This window comes from Meles meles, chromosome 17 (assembly GCF_922984935.1).
Source record: "Meles meles chromosome 17, mMelMel3.1 paternal haplotype, whole genome shotgun sequence".
NCBI classification, from domain to species: domain Eukaryota; kingdom Metazoa; phylum Chordata; class Mammalia; order Carnivora; family Mustelidae; genus Meles; species Meles meles.
In genome coordinates this window covers 25,536,306-25,555,243 of record NC_060082.1, presented here as the reverse complement: position 1 = coordinate 25,555,243, position 18,938 = coordinate 25,536,306, and the positions used below count along the sequence as shown (strand labels likewise).

The 18,938-nt window shown below is 54.2% G+C and overlaps 1 protein-coding gene across 1 annotated transcript in view; it reads left to right on the top strand.

Moving 5' to 3' along the window:
* The window catches only part of MFSD4A (major facilitator superfamily domain containing 4A), a 30,286-nt gene extending 13,557 nt beyond the window's left edge, over positions 1 to 16,729 (top strand). Inside the window, exons 4-10 of the mRNA XM_045983145.1 lie at positions 1,310 to 1,478; positions 1,919 to 2,034; positions 3,371 to 3,544; positions 8,089 to 8,236; positions 11,524 to 11,594; positions 12,794 to 12,914; positions 14,280 to 16,729. Of these exons, the coding sequence (XP_045839101.1) occupies positions 1,310 to 1,478; positions 1,919 to 2,034; positions 3,371 to 3,544; positions 8,089 to 8,236; positions 11,524 to 11,594; positions 12,794 to 12,914; positions 14,280 to 14,335 (855 nt within the window). The 3' untranslated portion in view covers positions 14,336 to 16,729. The remainder of the gene's footprint in view (positions 1 to 1,309; positions 1,479 to 1,918; positions 2,035 to 3,370; positions 3,545 to 8,088; positions 8,237 to 11,523; positions 11,595 to 12,793; positions 12,915 to 14,279) is intronic.
* Positions 16,730 to 18,938: the final 2,209 nt, after the last annotated feature.

The window sequence follows — 18,938 nt, the reverse complement described above, 5'->3', positions numbered from 1 at the left end:
TTTGTCTCCCCCATCAGACCCGGACTCCTCCGGGCAGGGGTCATCTCCTCCCCCTCGGGCCTGATGTGTGGTGTTGCCGTGGCATGTCTGGCCTGGACGCAGCTCCGAGTATGGAGGGAGGCTCCCGCAGGGACAGCACTGCAGGGAGGGGCCAGCACTAGGCTGGTGTTCTTGGGGGGGAGCACCCCTGGGAAAATGCCCCCATACACCAGCCTGGCTCCAGGGACGGGGAGGACCCCTTGGTGCCACGTGGGCCCTGCTGCCTCCCACGTCCACAGCGGCTGCGTCCATCAGGGTGGGGGGGGTTGGGGGGCCTCTAGGGAGCTTCCGCAGCCCCCTGGGCTTCCTCTCTTTCCTGAGCGGAGGGAACCGGGAAGAAGCTGTGGCAGGAAGCAGAGGTCGGACTTGACGAAGAGCTTCCTGGAGGCGGGGGAGCTTGGATGCAGGCAGGGCACCCGAGGGAGGCGGCGGAGGCTTCTCCAGGCAACCACAGAGGCAGGAGATACCTCTCATTGCTCTGGGGGTTCCTGAAACCCCAGCGGCTTAGTGGGACTAGCCGCGCGCCGAACACCGGGCTTGTGTGTGCATGCTGCTCGGAGCCCGCATCCAAAGCAGCGCCTGTCTCCGCTTTCCAGTTTGAACATGAGGCCCCTGAGGACAGGCTCTGTACCTCCTGGGAATAACCTCAACCAGACAAGCCCCGAGGGGGCCTTGGCCCTGGACACAGTCAGGGCGCCCAGGCTTCCATCCCACTCTGTCCCACATTAGCCGTGTGACCAGGTACTAACGCTCTCGGGGTCTGTAGCTTCCCGTTCGGATCTCTTCCCCTTGCAACAGGTCATGACTGAGTCATAACTTTGAGCCTCAGGCGTCCCATCTGGAAAATGGGCACAGTAAACAAACGCAAGCTGTCTTTATAAAGTGTCAGGTGATGTCCTCGCACGAAGCAGTGTGGGGGCACCATTCAGGGTAAGGATCTTAGAAACGAGTTTAGCTCTGGCACCTCTCCAGGACCAGAGCCCTGGTATGAGTCCGAGTCTGGCATGGGACAAGGAGCTGTCTGCCAGAAAACGGATGTGGTTAAGGCTGGGCCGCAATTAAACCAGTCTGCGCTGGGTCAACACACCTGACGCCCTTGGCCAGGGATAGTGTATTTCCCAGGTGGACACCGTGGGAAAGAGCTGTCTTCCATCAGGACTGTGCAGATGCTCGCTGTTCAACCGCGTGGTGGTGTCTGCAGCAGGCCAGGCTCGGGAAGGGGTCCGCCTGCTGGGAACGGGGCTCTCCTGACCCTCTGCCCACCCCCCAGCTCCCGGTGCCCCTGGCCGTGCTGTTTCTGCTGTCCAAAGAGCGGCTGCTGGCCTGCTGCCCCCAGAGGAGACCCCTGCTCCTGTCTGCCGACGAGCTGGCGCTGGAGACGCAGCCTCCCGAGAAGGAAGATGCCTCTGCCCTGTCCTCAAAGTTTCAGCCACACCCAGGTGGGAGCTCTAACGAACTTTGCGGCCCACAGCCCCACACTGAGGATGCCCTGGTGTCCCCTTCCCCCGGAGGATGAACGTAGATCCCATCCTGGGTAATGGTGGCTGGAAACAAGCCACGGCACTGCCGGCCTGGCGAGAAGGGGCTGGAGCAACCCTGCCGAAGCGTGCGGGCTCGGGTTACCCTTCAACAGCCCCAGCCTCCCCTCTGCCTAGACCGGCCTGCGTGACCTGGGCCGAGTTACTGGATCGCTCAGAGGCTTGCCTCCACCAGGACTGAGAGGGCCGTCCCTAACAGGTGGTGGAAGTTAGTAGAAGGTGGGAGGCGGTACATGGTCCCCATCCTGCCAGGCTCTCTACCTGCCAGCGGCTTCCCCCGGGCCTGCAGGGGGGAAGGGAGCAGGAGCTGAAACTCACCCTCGTCCTTGCGTCTCCTCCAGGCCACGAGGACCTGTTCAGCTGCTGCCAGAGGAAGAATTTCAAAGGAGCCCCTTATTCCTTCTTTGCCATCCACATCACAGCGGCCCTGGTCTTGTTCATGACCGACGGGATGACGGTGAGCCTGCCCTCCTCCCTGGAGACTCCAGCTGGGGGTAGCAAGAGAAAGAGCCAAGCATCACCTTTAGGTGTCCTAAAGGCCTCACCTCGAGTACAGTGGATTCCAACATTCATGCTAAATGGGGGAGACTGTCTGTGGAATTGTTCGCAGCCCCTGGGTACTATCTCTTCCGTCCTAGCCCATTGTCTTTGTTTTCCTTACCTCTGTGGTTAGGGGCTTCTCTGGTTTGTTCCCAAGGGTGGGCTACCCACATTTTTTTAAAGAGGCAGAGCCCAGGGGCGCTTGGGTGTCTCAGTCGGTGAAACGTCCACCTTCAGCTCAGGTCATGATCCCAGGGATCGAACCCTGCATCAGGCTCTCTGCTCAGCAGTGAGTCTCCTTCTCCCTCTGCCCTCTCCCTCCCCGCCCCCTGCCCACTGCTTGTGCACATACACTCTCTCAAATAAACAAACAAAAAAAAAAAACCCACAAAAACAATCTTTAAAAAACAAAAACAAAACAAAACAAATCTTTAAAAAACAATAAATCAAGCAGCAGAGCCCTATTTCTCCAGGTAGAGGTCATGCCGTGTAAACCCAAGGGCACTCAGCTTCCTGGAACACACTCCAAACCCCAGCTTCTCAAGCCGGGTGGTAAACAAGCTACACGCAGGACTGGGCCCAGCTCCGTGAGCCACAGGGGCCTCTGCTACTCCAGTTAGTGTCTGTCCTCAGAAGTCTCGTAGGAGTCGCTCGGGGTCCTTTTGAATGGCTGGCCCAATTAACTGACTGCCGTATCAGGGTCTCTCCAAAGAGAAGCCCCAGGAGACAGATGGCCCAGGGGGAAATGCACGTGCTAGCCCTGGTTGACTTCCAGCTCTCAGTGTGACCTCGGGCAGCTCACTTCTCTCTGTCCCCTCATCTGTCAAATGAGATACTCACACACCCTTTTTGTTCAGCCGTGGTAGCCTTCCTTCCTGTGGCATCCTCAGAGATAAGACATGTGGTGAAAGTCTGCTCCGGTGGGGTGACGGGGAGAAGAGAAGTGCCCAGACCCCCCGGGGCCCCCTGTGGAGACCCCGAGACACCCACTCCCCCCACCACCGCCACTGCCTCCCTTGGCCTGCCCCTCAGGACAGGTGCAGTCTGTAAGCTGTGGCATGGCGTGGGTCCTGTCCTCAGCTCAGGCCTGCATGTGTCTAGCGATCCTGGCTCCGAGCCCCCCTTTCACTGAGGCTCTAGGAGCAGGACCAGTCCTCCCTCAGCCCTCAGCACACCTGCCCCCAACCTGGGTCGCCTTTTCTGAGGGTCCAGCTGCCCTGCAGCTGTGCTCAGCAGGGCCTGTCTCTCCACAGGGCGAGTATTCAGCCTTTGTGTACAGCTATGCAGTGGAGAAGCCGCTCTCTGTGGGGCACAAGGTGGCTGGTTACCTCCCCAGCCTCTTCTGGGGCTTCATCACCCTGGGTCGGCTCATCTCCATTCCCATCTCTTCCAAACTGAAGCCAGTCACCATGGTTTTCATCAATGTGGTAAGTGGCCTCCTATCATTCCCTGGAAGCACAGGAAGCACTTCCTATTTACTCCTGGCCTTCCTGCTGCCCCAGGACATTTGCTCAGGACTGGACTCTGCCAGCAGAGCAGGAATATAGTAGCTGGAGGAAAGCAGAAGTGAGAGGCTCGTGAGGAAGGGATGGAAATCCAGAAGGTGGAGCCTCTCTGTGTGACCTTGGAAAAACTGTTTCCCTCTCTGATTCTCTGATTTTTTGTACCTATAAAAGAAAGGGGCTATAAGAGATGGTTATTGCTGTGAATGGAGCAGATCCCAGGGCACAACGTGCCAAGGGTACAAGGGAAGCAGGTGCAGGCCTTGATCCTCCTGTGTCCTCTTGGCGCCCAGCTGGTCAGAGCCCCATGGCCCCCCGAATCACCATCTCTGGGCTGGAGCCTCGGAATCTGCATTTTGAAACTCTCCCAGATGACTCTTCGTAGCCAGACTAGAAGGTAGGATGGCATTCAGGGAACTGGCCTGTCTCGAAGGCAGGGTGTTCAGGCCCAAGCTGTCAGACCTTGGACCTGTCGTGTGTCCATGACAGCATCTATGATGAAGGGTCTAGATTACAGATTCCTGTAAGGTCATCTAGCCCAGCCTCCCTTCCAGGGCTCCAGTCACATCTGTAACATCCCCTCCAGGGGTCCACAATCTGCTTACATACCTGCAGTGACCGGGAACTCATCCCTTTCCAGGTAGCCAAATCCACAGTCAAAAAGTTCTTCCCTGCGTTGAGTTTCCAGCGGAAAGGGGGTCGGGATGTAATATTAGGGCTACAGAGACCAGAGACCATGAGCAGCAAGAAAGGCCTTTATAACTGGCCTTGTGCTGGTTGATGACCTCTAAGAAAGCAATTTCCGTTCACCGTAGATGGGAGGTATAGTGTGGGCAGAAGCCAAACTCAAGAGGGAGAGGGAGACAGGAAGTGGAGGTGTGACTGTGGCAAATATTTCTGAGCTGGAGAGAGTTCTGCTTGACAGGAGCCTGTGTGTAGGCAGAGGAGAAAGGGAGGAAGCCTGGGAGGAGGGGTCTGGGCAGATGCCATTGTTACAGAGGAAGGCCCTGGGGTGGGAATGGGGACAGACTGCAGTGGAGAAGGGAGCATGCAGCTCAGTGAGGAGGAGGCTGCGGCTGTGCTCCAGGGAAGGAGCAGGTCCTGGGTACATGTGCTCCAGGTGGCCAGCCTCTGCAGGACCCAAGGTCAGCTGCTTAGACAGAGGACAGTGGGGTGGGACTCGGAGTCTGGGGGAGAAGAGCATCTGAAGCCCCCATACGACTTAGCCATTGATGATAAGAAACGCACCTGGACTACTGGTTTTTCAAAAGGAAACTCAGATTCCTGAGCCCAGCCCAGGCTTCATGAACCGCAGTGTCCCGGGGAGGGAACCTAGCAATCTATGCATTTAGCCAACACCCCAGGGGTTCGTGTCATCAAGCAAGCATGGAAAAACACCATCCTAGAGCAAATGACTCCCAAATACATTACTGGTGCTTTTGCAAAAGACAGATTCCTGGGCCCCTCCCCCAGAGGTTCGGACTGGGGTGCAGAGAGAGGAGCCATGGCATCTGGATCGTTTCCAGGGCCTTGCAGCTGCCTTTGGTGGGCACCCCATCAGGGTTACCATTCCACAGCCCGGAGTGAGTTTCCTGGTGCCGCACCTGCCCAGTGGCCGTCCTATAGTCCCTGCGACTTCTTCTGAGCGGTCCTCTCATGTTTAAATTCATGGTCACCCTGCTACCTGTTCTCCTGGGTCTCCATGACCACTTCCTGGTGAATGAACAGCCATAGGGGAAGTTCAGCTAGGGAAAAAGATGGGCAGGGGAGGGTCGGGATGAGGGCGGCCGGCAGGTGGGAAGCAGGCTGCGTGGGAGGAGGGCTGCCTGGTGATGCTGCTAGCTGGCCCTGCGTGTGCTCAGGCTTTTGTCACCCAGGCTAAAAGAAGAGAGGTGTTTTTCAAACTCCCCCAAGTCTAGGGATTTTCAGGGTGACTCTTCATGGCTGTCCTGTAAATTTCCTGCAATTTCAAATCTGATTTGAAAATGGGGTGGCCAGGCAGCAGGAGAGGACCAGGAATAGCATCAAAGCCCTGGTTCTGCCCCAAGCACGTAAGTTGGGAACTGACTTTGCAGAAGGGGTCAGTGCCACGGTGGCGTGGAGAGGGGACTGGTCCGGGCAGAGGCCACTGCCGATTGAAAGGCCCAAGGGTGGAGTTAACTGGGTAACTGGGAGGGAGCATGGTGGGCAGGGTTGGCGACAGGGAGCAGGGAGGACAGGTTGGGGCAGCAGACGTGGGCTAGATCCTGCAAAAGGCCTTGTAGGCCAGGTTTGGGGTTTTATTCAAAGTGGGAGTAAGGCAGGCCTTCAGTAGGTGTTAAGCAGGAAATGGACATGATCTGCTTTGTATTTCAAAAACACACTCCCCTGTCCCGGGTGAGAGTCCATCTAGAAGGAGCAAGAATCAAGGAGGGAGATGGTGAGGAGCCCGTCTCGCAGTCCACACATGAGAGGCTGCGGCCGGATGAAGGTGGTCAGGATGGGTTTGGAGAGGTCCAAGAGTCTACCTTTTATTTGGGTGGAGTTGGTAGGATTTGCCCTGGCCTGAATGTAGGAGGGGAGGAAATAAGGAATTGAGGACTACCTTAGATACGGGGTCTGTCCGCTGGGCCGACATCACTGATGTTGGGGGGCTGGGGGAAGAGTCGGTTTAGGGGAGGAAAGGCCAAGTTCTGTTCGGACAATCATGTCAGCCAGCCAGTCACCCATCAAAGGGGTAGTATTTCGTGCCAGGCTGGAGCTCTGGACACAGGTCGTGGCTGGAGGGATGAGTGTAAGAGGCTGGGCGTAGAGATATTTGAAACCACAGCCCTGGACCAGCAGGAAATGCAGACAAAGAAGAGCCAGGGGAGTCTGGGGCCGCGCCAACGTTTAAAGATTGAGCAGAGGAGGAAGAAAGAGCAGTGAGGCTGTGGGGCCATTTTCGGTGCCAAAGAAATACATTCTATTTGGAACCTTAACTATGTCTACTGCTCTCGCATTTTTACTGCATGAGAGAAGTCTTTCGATTCGCTTCTCCGTTGTGAAGAGTGTCTCCGTCAGCCGCCATTTGCCGTGAACCCCCTCGGGGACAGGCTGACAAGGCCTCTGAGCCTCAGTCCGAGACTGAGAGATCTTGCACAGAGCCTGGGGGTTGGTAAAGAAGGGTGAAGGGTAGGGCGCTCATGGGTGACAGTTGCTGGCTTCGTTCCTCCAGCTGGAGCACGTCACTGGGATCTGCCCCGGGAGGGTGACCATCCCTTCCCTGTGCCCAGGCTCATTTCATCTGTCAATCAGCCAGGGTCTGGGTGGGGCTGGAGATGGTTTCTTACATACCTTCTACGCTCAAAACACAAATACTAGGAGTGAGCGTTGTCTGAAGACTCACAGTTTAAGAGTCCCTGTGCTGCTGTCATTTCTCCAGCACTCTCCCATTCTGCAGACCAGGGGCCTAGAATCAGAGAGATCAAGGACTTCAAAGTCCCAGACTTGGTACTTACACCTGTAAATTCTGCCACCAGACCCAAGCTGCCTGTTTCTTCCCAGCAGAATTTTATCCCCCCCCAAGGCGAATTTTGCATAGAAAGTATTCAGTATTGGGACGCCTGATTGATTAAGCCGCTGCCTTCAGCTCAGGTCATGATCCCAGGGTCGTGGGCTCGAGTCCCGCATTGGGCTCCTTGCTGGGCAGGGAGCCTGCTTCTCTCGCTGCCTCTGTCTGCCACTCTGCCCGCTTGTGTACTCTCTCTGACAAATAAATAAATAAAAACTGTTTTAAAAAGAAAGAAAGTATTCAATGTTGACATAAAAACATTTTTAAGGAATTTAGAAAAAATGTGACTTAACAAAACAATGCCCATGTGACAGAGACTCTGAACTAGAAAGATCTCTGGTCCCAGAGTCCACATCCCAGGGGCTTCTAACCGCAAGCAGGAATCTGGTCACAGGAGTCTGAGCGGAAGCCCCGGGTGGGGGGAGCCAACCTGTCACGGCCACCGACCCTCTCCCTGGGAGGTCCTCCTGGGTCCCCAGAGGGTGGGGACCCCACCACCCACCCCTCCTACCACCCCAAGCCCTGCCAGCTTCTCCTGTTACCCCTGGGCTTCCTCTGTGAGCTCACGGCTTTTGGGGCAAGAGAAGCGGAGTGGAGGGCAGAGAGCTGATGGCTTGGCTGGAAGTCCCCGTGGTCACAGATAAGACCTTGGGGACAGGCAGTACTGCCGCGCCAAGCGCTTCTTGAGTGTGATGGCAGGCGGTCTGCCCAGCCGTCTGGGCGGCTCCTTCGCCGCCCGCTCCCCCAGCCGCCGCCCTCCGTTCCCAGGGCTTCCTCCGCGGGGCCCAGCCTGGGGAAGGTGCAGTTCCCACAGAGTCCACAGGGAGGCGTCCTGGTCACACAGCGCCGCCCTGGGGTCAGGGTGGCCCTTTCCAAGTCAGGAGGCCGAGGCCCCGCTCTTCCCAGTGGCTAACAGTCTCCGTCCTTACTGTCGAAGGTCGGCGTAGTGATGACGTTCCTGGTGCTTCTCGTGTTCTCCTACAACGTCGCCTTCCTGTTCGTGGGGACAGCCAGCCTGGGCCTGTTCCTCAGCAGCACGTTCCCCAGCATGCTGGCCTACACGGAGGACATTCTGCAGTACAAAGGTGGGTGGGCAGGGGTGCAGAGCCCCGAGTGTCCTCCCCTCACCCCCCCTTTCCGAGCTGTATTCTGGCTCCTTTGCTGCTCTGCCCCCCACTAACCTCCCTCCGGACTGGGCTGGGAACCGCTTCCCAGGTGGGCCTGCGCTGACCCACGTGGCTTCCCCCATGCAGCCTTACACCTGGGTGCCCTGACTTCAGGCCCCTGAGAAGCAGTAAGCTTCTCTTTCCTATTTTCTCTTTCCCATGGTAATGCCTACCCACCAGCAGCTGGCGATTGGTATAACATGGCTGTGCTGGAAATTCCGAGTCCCAAGACCAGGACAGTGATGGCGTTGGAAAGGGGTCGATCACTTCTCAGTGACAGCACCTCCTGGCTTCACTGTGCTTCTGGGTGTTTTTGGAAGCCTAGAGGAGTGGAACAGCGGCTCTGCACTTGACTTGGGGTTGTGACGACGGGGTTCTTTGATGTCAGAAACCTCAAATTCTCTGCACTAATCTCCCTCCTCTTTCTGTAGCCTCCCAGCTGCATATAGCAAAAGACCTTTTCTTAAAATGAGTTCATTAAAAATAATTATGTTTTGAACACTTAACGCTACCCGTAGAAGCCACTAGAGTGTCCTAGGGTGTCGGAAAACCAACGTCAAAGAGGAGTGATTTCTTTAGGGGAGGAGTGGCGGGGTTGCCGGGGGCAGAGTCATAGAGCTAAGACTAACTCAGCTACCCACAGTAATAAGAGATGGGAGGCCTGGGTCCTTGAAATTTAAGGATGATCTCCAAACCCCAAGTGAGTAAACGAAGCAGAAAAATAACGTGGGTATCCCATGTCACACGGGAGATCCCAGAGTTCTAAGTGGTCAGCTAACGTTAGAGTCTAGGAGCTCCTGGCTGGTTCTGTCCGTACAACATGGGACTCCTGACCCCAGAGTCATGAGTTCAAGCCCCACCTTGTTTGGGCGCAGAGCCTACTTAAAAAGAAATTAATGAATGAACTAAGTCAGATGGAATAACAGTAATAATAACACTAATTGGTATGGTTGCTTCTGCCTGCAAATGATCTCTCAAATCCATCTTCTCCTCTCTCGCCATCCCTGCCTTAGTTCAGGCCTTTCCCAGCAGGTGCCTGCTTGGAATCCTTCATGGAGCCCAGCTTTTCCCAGTTTCTGATGGTCTGCATCCCTGCCTTGGCAGGTCTTGGCCTGTCCCCTTCGCGTTTGCCTCCCTCCGTGGTTCTCAATACTGCCCCCACATTACAATTCCCTGGAGCACTTGTAACAAACCCCAAGGCCTGGGCTTTGTTTCCACAAAGTTCGATGGAATGGATCCAGAGCTGCTGGGGGCTCTGAAGTGCAGCCGGGCTAGGACCACTTGGGAGGCTGTCCCCTGCACTGCTGCGGAGGGGTCCCTGTGAAACAGAGCCGGCCGCGGCTTCCTGACTTCCTGGGGGGCTCTTTTTCTTTCTCACTCCTACTGCCATCCCACTGCCACTCAGGGCATGCATGCTAGCCATGGTGAACGACCTTCTGTTCTCTGCCCGGAGTGCCCACTCTACCCTGTCCCTGCCTCTCCACCCCTTCCAGAAGCTTCTCTGAACTCCCCCTGGAAAGCTGTACCACTCCCCTTTGTACCTACCTCAGCTTCTGTATCTGTGTCCTCTCCTCGACAGCGTGCTCCCTGCGGCCCCTGGAACGTCAGTCCTGCCTGCACACTTTCGGGCTTTGTGACCTCGTATGATTCCCTTTTCTTCCCCTTTCTGAGCCTCAGTTTTCTCATCTACAAAATGGGGCGCATATACTTACCTGGCGGATTGTTTGTGCATTTGAGGAAATGTAGAACACTTGACTTAGCAGCTTAACCGCCTCACAGGTGCTCAATCTACATGTTAACTCTAGTCCCCTGAGTCCTCTCAGTGTCCAGCTCGGCACCTGACGCACAGTACTAGAGGGTTTTCGAATGAATGAGTAAAACAGACGTGGATGCTACCGGAATTCAGAGAAGGGAGTGACCGGAGCAGAATCCACACACAGCTTCACGGAGTTGATGGGATGGGAGCTGGCCCAGGAGCTGGAAAGGCAGAACGAGAAAGGAAAGGCATTCCAGGGAAGGGGGGTGGTCGTGAACAGTGTGACGGCAAAGGCAGAGAGAGAGACAAATACAAGCCATTCTGCAAGAAGACTTGATGCCCATAGTCGACAGTGATGATCTCTGTTTTATTCAAAAAACACTAAGCGTCTACTGTACGTTGGCCTCTGAACTAAAATTCAAGGCACAGTCCTGTCTCCTGGGCTTGTAGACAGACAGTGGGGGACCTGGGAGAAGGGCGGAGGGGCCGAGGGAAGCGGAGGAAGAGCAGCTTAATGCGGGTTTGGGGCCTGGGGGAGAGTGCTGGAGGAGGTCTAGCGGAGGAAGCTAGAAGATGAACAGCAGCTTGGCAGATGCAGAGGAGGAGGGGGAGGCGGCGTGCAGCATGCCAGAAGCTGCCTTCCAGCAGGAGTGGGCAGTGGGAGGAAACCAGGTGGTTCTCCTGGTGGGAGGGAGAGGAGGAGAGATCGGGAGCAAGGGTGAGAGGTGGCTAAGCTTTCCACAGGGACGGATTATAAAGGGCCCTGCAAACCCCCATGACAACCTGGGAACTTGATCCTGAAGGGGTGAGGCCGACAGCTGGCGGGGTCTCGAGGGTTCGCTGTGCACCCGCACGAAGCTAAGCACATCCCTGTACTGCATAGGACCTCCCACAGGGCAACCCTGTGGAGGTGTTTGTGCCCATTTTACAGAAGGAAACTGAGGCCTAGAGAAGGGAGAGAACGGGCCTAAGGTCACAAGGCCAGTAGCTGACACCACTGGGCCGGGGCCTAAGCCGGACTGGGAAGCTTGGATTTGGACGGTCTGTGCCATGTCGCCGGAGGGAGCAGAGGTGTGGTCATCATGCGGTGCCGGGGCAGGGAGGCCATCCGTCCGCCCAGGGCAGGTCAAGAAACCTTTCTGGAAAGGCAGGTGGCAGTCAGATTGGGAAGGACCCTTCCTAATGCCAGGCTGGGCAACTTGGAATCCACCCTGAAGATAAACCTGAGGACTTCAAGGTTCTAGAACCGTGAAAACGTCGTGACAGCAGGACCCAAGCACTCCCGCAGCCAAGTTAAGGGCCAGAGTGTGAGAAATCTGAGAAATTCGAGGTAGTCTTCTCAGGCCGTCGCACCGTTTTCCGGAGACTTCCCAGGAATAACGGGTTATACCGGCTGACTTCTGTCTCCTTAACTTGTGTTTACTGACCCAAACCCTTCTCTTCGGGTTAGGCTGTGCGACCACGGTGCTGGTGACGGGGGCCGGAATTGGCGAGATGGTCCTCCAGATGCTGGTTGGCTCGGTATGTGGGGAAGCTCCAAGGGAAGGGGCCTCCAAGCGGACGGGAGGCCTCAGCCAGCAGCTGTCCTTTCCCTGAGGGTCCCACCCAGCAGGCAGGGCCCCCTTTGTTACCTGTTTCTGCTTCCGAGCCAGCTTTGAAAGCCGAGCTTCTGAATGTGGGACTTGGAGAAGGGAAGGCATGGATGGTACCATCCAAAGCAAACACAAGGCCTGTCTGGGAGCGCGGCCAGCGGGGCCCCATGGGAACGTTTGTTAGCTTCCAGAGCCTGGGATGGGATTGATGGAGTCGGGAGTTCGTTTCCCAGCCCTTCTCATCCCGCTGTCCCCACCCCACTTCTCCTAGGCTTTGGCCACCCTCCATGGGGCCCAGCTGTCCTGCCCAAGCCCCGCCCCGATCAAGGGCCAGCCCTCCCACTTCTCAGATAGACCCATGTCTCATCTGCTCACCAGGGGGCCAAAAATCTGCTGACTATAAGGCATATATATTGATATAATTGTCATTGTCCTTCTTCCAAAGGGGGTTACTGACGGTCAGGTAAATTAGCAACTTGCCCTCCGTCAGTCCTACTTCTAATAAGGAACAGGACACTCAAGCCTGGGTCTCTCGGTCTCCCTCATGCCCTAATCACAGCCTCCTTCCCTCTTCTGGTACCCTGCCCGGAGGGGGAAGGGCTGCGACAAAATGACGTGATGTCTGGGGTTTGCTTCAGTGTAATCTAGGGAAGAAGTGGGGCGGGGAGGGGGGCGTACAGAGGAAGTTGGTGCTAATTGTTCGAGTCAGGCGATGGGTCCCTGGGAGCTCCATAAGCCCCTTCGGCCTCTGCTTTACATTTTCCGTGATAAAGGGACACCCATAAAATCCTCTGCAAAGTCTGGTTAGGCCTTGTGCATAGAGGAACCCTATGCTCAGACTTTTAAGGAAGAGATGGAGATTTCCAGAAGATCCCAGAAAAGAGCCAGCAGGGACCGCAGGGGTCATGGGATCCAGCCCCTGCCTCAGAGCAGGATTTCTGCCTCCTCCAGAAACGTAACCTTGAAGCGAGGCCAAGGTGGCCCTCCCGCCCATGATCCTGCCCATCGGGGTGGTGCCGGGGCTGCAGCCCGACTGAGAAGCCTGTGGGGGATCAGGGAAAGCTGCTTCCTGCCGTCCCCCTTTCATGCGATGGTATGACGGTCTGTGTCTGTTCTCCCCTCTGGCAGATATTCCAAGCTCAGGGCAGCCATAGCTTCCTGGTCTGCGGCGTGATCTTTGGTTGCCTGGCTTTCACCTTCTATATCTTGCTCCTGTTTTTCCACAGGATGCATCCTGAACTCTCATCAGGTAAGGAAAGAATCTCTGTCTACACAAGAGGAGGAAAACCGGGGGGAGGAGGGAGCCGTGAGAGATGCCCTAGATCTTAGCTTGCCACGAATGCTATTCTGTTCCAAGTCAAATGCAAGGAAATGTTTATTTTTCTACAGCTTCCTTTCCCCCTCTTCCTGCTTTCCATACGATTGTGTGCGCTGGACGCTTAGGGCAGGAGGGAATGGGATAGGCTGACTCATGGCTTCTCCAGGAGGAGAGGGGCATGGACTGTGAACTTGGCTTCCTGCGTCCCACCAAGCCATGGGACCACGGGCCAAGAATCTCTTTCCAGCCCGTTTGGGGCCCTGAAAGGCCGAGTCTGCCTCCTCGGCTGGAACGCGGCCCAGAAGCCTAATTGGCCATCTCGTTGCAGTTTAGGATTTTGACTTTCGTCCAGATTCCTTCTCCAAAAAGAGGTCCTTCGGGCCAAGCGGCAAAGGAAAGCTCCTTCAGGGCAGAGACGCCTCCAAAGAATAGTCTCATTCCTGGAGACCCCAGGCAGGGGAGTCCCAAAGCTATTTTCATACCCCCGAGCCTCCCCCGAGCCTCCCTGCCTCCCTGCCTTTCTGCCCAGAGATCTCAAGGCCCCACCAAGCATATCAGCTCTGCACGGAGCCAGTTCTTTTTTTTTTTTTTTAAAGATTTTATTGATTTATTTGACAGACAGAGATCACAAGTAGGCAGAGAGGCAGGCAGAGAGAGAGAGAGGAGGAAGCAGGCTCCCTGCGGAGCAGAGAGCCTGATGCGGGGTTCGATCTCAGGACTCTGGGATCATGACCTGAGCCGAAGGCAGAGGCTTTAACCCACTGAGCCACCCAGGCGCCCCTGCACGGAGCCAGTTCTTAAGATAACATGTCCGGGCAGAGCTCTTATCCTCTCCATAAAAGCAAAAAAAAAAAAAAAATCACAAAAAAAGTGGACCAGGTATCTGCAGTCCTCTCTCTCGCAGGCGGCCACTCAGTTTAAAGGCCCAGAAGACCGTTGGGAGGCCCCCAGTCAGCACTTGGCTGTGGCCTTGCTCCCCAGGTGGCAGGTACCAAGCCTAGCGCTGAGCAGGAGCCTTCATTCAGTTTCGAGAAACGTTTGCCGAATTTGCAATGAGCAACACCCATTGGGTTCCCAAGTCATGGGAGACAAAAAGTACCCCCTATTCCCCAAGCCCACACTAGTCTCAACAAACTGCCTCCCCCAGTGGTTACTGGCTCTGGTTTGCCGGAACTAGTAAGTCTGCCTTTGGACTTGGCTCCCGGCCGAGCCGTAGAAGGGGCAGAGAAACAAAAGCCTGGGAAAGCGTTCAGAAGTAATCGTTGCTGCCACACTACCTGTTTTTTTCTCTCCTAGTTCCTACCCAGGACAAAGCCCTAGGGATGGAAAGCCCAGAGCGCTACCAGAGGTAAAGCTGGGTGAAGGGGCCCGGCAGAGACTGCCAGGCCCTTGGGCGCCAGCACAGACCAAAGTGTTCCAGACAGCGGGGGGAGGCCATGGGGGCCATCTCCCCATGCCTTGGCTCGGATCTCCTCCACTAATCCTTGGTTGGGTAGAAGAGATTAAATTGACTTCTGGTACCTGGATCTTCCTGGGGCAAATCATTAGAAGTTTATGGGATGGATATTCAAGTTCCCTTCCTCTTCCCTGGTTTGGACCTTTGGTCAGAGCTGTCCAGGACATCCAGATGGGAAGGAGGAAGACAGCCACACGCTTCACTCCGTTGGTCTCCTCTTGCATGGACCATGCCCCGCCTGGGTTTGAAGATCACTTTTAGTTGAAGTTTGGAAGGATAAGTTGAAATTGTAAAGTTCAAAGATCATGGCTAGATGTAAATATATTTTAAATTGGTCGAAAACAAACCCCAAGCTCTTCCCTGGCATGCTCAATGGGTGTATGTGCTTTTTTCTTTTTGAGAGTCCGAAGTCCCTCAGATTCTGGTTGCTGCTATCAGTAGTTCATTTAACATCTAAAACATCATAAGGAAAAGTTAGATCTTGCTATCTTTGGGACACTAATTCCGTGGTATGCTGGGCTAGCTCAAACTTGCCTTGTTAAAATTTCATTTCGAGAGCTGGTTGTTACACACAGCCATTATTCAAAATGAAATTACAGAAACTTACAATGAATTACATTAAAAACAAAGGTCATAACCACTCAAAACTCATCACTTCCTTGAGGTTTTTTTTTTTTTAATCTGTCTTGCATCTGTATATCAGAAAGGTGTGCTTCTGAGCATCTCTTTCCGAAGCACTTTCAGGGATCACGTGTTTGGTGGCTGGAGATCGGCCACGTGGGAATATTCATCCCACAGAAACTGGCAAAGGCTATGATCCTGGCTCTTCTTCTGCGCCCGCCCCCCCGCCCCCCCGCCAGCCCGCTGTTAAACATCCACCAGCATGCCACTGCTAACAACCAATGCTAACCGCCCCGAAGTTTCTGGGAGAATGGGATGAAGATTCTGTTTTTCTGGACTGCTCTTCTAGAAGGTGGAAAAACAGCACCAGAACTTTTCCAAAATACCTAATTTTAACTTTCCGTCGTTTATAGAGGAAAAAAGCCCTTTATACCGTGTCGGCTTGTTTCCTTTAACAAAAAGCCGGGACCGCGGAGCCATTCCAACGGTGCAGCACCCCAGAGGAGGCCTCCTGTCCTGAGCGAGTCCTCTAGTAACGCAGAAAGAGTCCTCAGCCAGCCACTGGGAAAGGGCTGAGAGCACCGAGGTGGCCGTAGGTAGTGAGATGGCTCTCACACCAAGTGTACGTTCGTTTACCTGCAGGTTCTCTGTGTCGGTACAGATGTACGGGTGTGAACAGGGAGAGTGCGTCGAGGTTCTCAGTGGCGGGTGTGAGCAGTGCGCCCCACACGGACAGGTGTCTCCCAGATGTAGCATCTGTCATGTGAGCCAGCCCCACTGGCGCCCTGTGTGCTGGTGGGACTCCAGGGGGAGCCAGCCTGGTGGGGGCGTCCGCCTCCCCCTCCAATGGCATCCGTGACCCTGGGCACGCAGATCACGGATGCTCTTCCGGCCTGGCTTTTTTTTCTTTCTTTCTTTTTTTTTTAAATCAAAATGACATTTCTAAAAGCACGTACCCTACCTCAAAGGACTTCTGTAAGAAAGTGACTTTGTTTGAAGCGACGATTATATGGCTGACAGAGAAACTGCTTCGTCAACGTTAGCAATTTTTATTCTTCAAACCTCCTCGTTAGCAGCTTCAGAATTGTTCCTAGGTTTGGCACATATTTATTGGAAGTCAGATCCAAATTCGTTTTGAAAGCTGAGGGTCTAGGGGTGTTGTTTTAAGTCGATCTCTAAATACTTTGATGGCTGCCAGACTTAAATATGCACTCGAACTGGAGGGATCACTGACCTGGACACAAAAGAAAGCAGTTGTATTTTTCTGGTGGTTTTTCAAAAACAACAACAAAACCCTTCCTTTTGATACAGGTGTAGAAGAATCACTGGCTTTATCTAAGGTGTCATGATTAATTTAAGGATATAGAAAACAAGATTGAAACAAATCTAAGTGTACCTTTCCTGAAATAAAATATTTTAAATTTAATAAGTGTGGTATCCATTATGGACAATGGATTCTTTTATATGGAGCCCAGAAACAAATGACAAAATATTTCCCGCAGAGTGGCCTCCCTCAAACCATAGGTTCACATGGCTGATATTTTAGAAGAAGCAAAACTCTTAGGAGTGAGAATCACTGTTCCCTTCTATATATAATCAGAATAAGGGAAGGCAGATATGTTTTTATACCACACTTCAAGATCAGTTTCAGAGCAAGGAGGGCTTTTTACATGGTCCTCCTTCTTTTAAGAGTTGACATTTCCGAGCGCCGGAGATCATCCCGTTCCCAGCTGTCCCTCTGCTACTCGGAGGCAGGAATCTAATCCACCCAAGCGCTGGCGTCACTAAAGGAAGACAGAGTGGCTAGAAGTCTTTCAGAGGACTCCTTTATTCGTTTTTGAAAGATTGATGGAGAACGTGCTGTGTTCAAGGCCCTGATTAGGCGCAGAGATAAAGCAGAGCCTGAGCGAGTGGTCCCTGCCTCCCGGAGGCTATACTGCAGCCGGAGGCCGGTGGACAGCAAGAACATGGGGCAGGGTAATGGAGCGCCACAGATGAAGATAAAGCAGGGGGAAGGGAGTGGGAAGAGGAACTGTCAGATGCTCTGAAAAGCCTTCCTGAGGAGGTGTTGTTTGAGCAGTGATCTCAGTACCGGGAAAGAGCCTGTCGCCCAGACACAGGGCCGGGGACAGGGCGAGCGCAGGGGTGTTGGCCAGCTTGGGTGTGTTGTCCCCTGAGGAGCAGCAGGCAGGTCAGCGGGGCTTTAGTGCAGTGGGGAAGGTGGGGACAGAGGCAAGAAATAGGTGGGAGTGGCAGCTAGGGGCCGGATCCCACAAGCCGCGGCAGGAGTCCAGATTCTGTGGTTTCTAGGTAAGCCCATTGGGAGTTGCAAGCAGGCAGGGCACATAGTCTCATTTACACATTTTTTTTTTTAAAGACTTTATTTATTTGTTGGGGGCAGGGAGGGGTGAAGAGGTAGACAGGCAGAGGGAGAAGCAAACTCCCTGATGAACAGGACTTGATCCCAGAACCCTGGGATCTTGACCTGAGCCCAAGGCAGACGCTTAACCAACTAAGCCACCCAGATGCCTCTCACTTACCCTTTTTTTTTTTTTTTAAAGATTTTATTATTTGATGGAGAGAGACACAGTGAGAGGGGGAACACAAGCAGGGGCAGTGGAAAAGGAAGAGGCAGGCTTCCCACCAAGCAGGGAGCCCGACACGGTCTTGATCCCAGAGCCCCCCCTGGGATCACGACCTGAGCCGAAGGCAGACGCCTAATGACTGAGCCTCCCGAGCGGCCCCTTATTTACACTTTTGAAAAGAAATGCTCTGGTTGTTGTGTGGGGAAAACCGTGGGACTGGCGTGAGACCAGGCCACCAGCAAGGACACAACTGCCTAGACTCTGTAAGACAGGATGATGGCTAGGACAGTGTTGGTAGCGTCAGAGGTAGTGAATATGACTGGGTTCAAGCTGTATTTTTCAAAGTCAGGATTTGCTGATGGATGGCGTGTGGGTGTGAGGAAGGCGGGAATCCAGGATGATGCCAAGGCATGTGACTTGAGTTACTGGCCCTATGACGAGGCCACTGACTACTGAAGAGGAAGGGGCAGCACTCAGGAGTTCGGCTTCAGACATGTTCATTTTTTGATGCTACTTTGGGTATCAGGAAGGCTGGGGAATTTCAAAGTTAAGAGCTTAAAAGCTGAGGCACTTGGGTGGCTCAGTGGGTTAAGCCTCTGCCTTCGGCTCAGGTCGTGATCTCAGGGTCCTGGAATCGAGCCCTGCATCGGGCTCTCTGCTCAGCAGGGAGCCTGCTTCCCCCGCCTCTTGCTCTGCCTGCCTCTCTGCCTACTTGTGATCTCTGTGTTAAATACATAAATAAAATCTTAAAAAAAAAAAAAAAAGAGCTTAAAAGTCAAGCCCAAAGATATAAATTTCGTGGTCACATACATAATAGCACTTAAATTCTGGGACTGAAGAAGAGACCATCAAGAGAGAGAGAATCTAGAGAGACTGGAAGCTTGAGCCCTGGGGTTCTTCAACACCTAGAGGTTTGAAGAAAGAACAGGGTCCAGCAGGGCAAGTGAGAGAAGCCAGAGGAGGAAGTTCAGGAGGCACTGTGGTTTCCTAGAAGGCATCGTGAAGACTTATCTCGAGGAGGAGGAAGTAACCAGTGCCGCCAGGAGTTCCAGTGAGGACTGAGCATCAACCGCCGGCCTGGGCAACGCGGACGGTGGCCTTGACGCAGGGTTTCTGACAATGACATTGAGGACGACGCCGTATTCAGTAAGTGGGAATCCTGACATCAGTGTGATGCTCCAGCAACCGCCTCGACACCAGGGCTTTCCGTCCGGTGGAAATGATGTCTCCATTTCGGTTTTCACGCCACACCGTCCTCGGAAGGTAACCGATCCCGAAGGGGGTCCCCTTCAT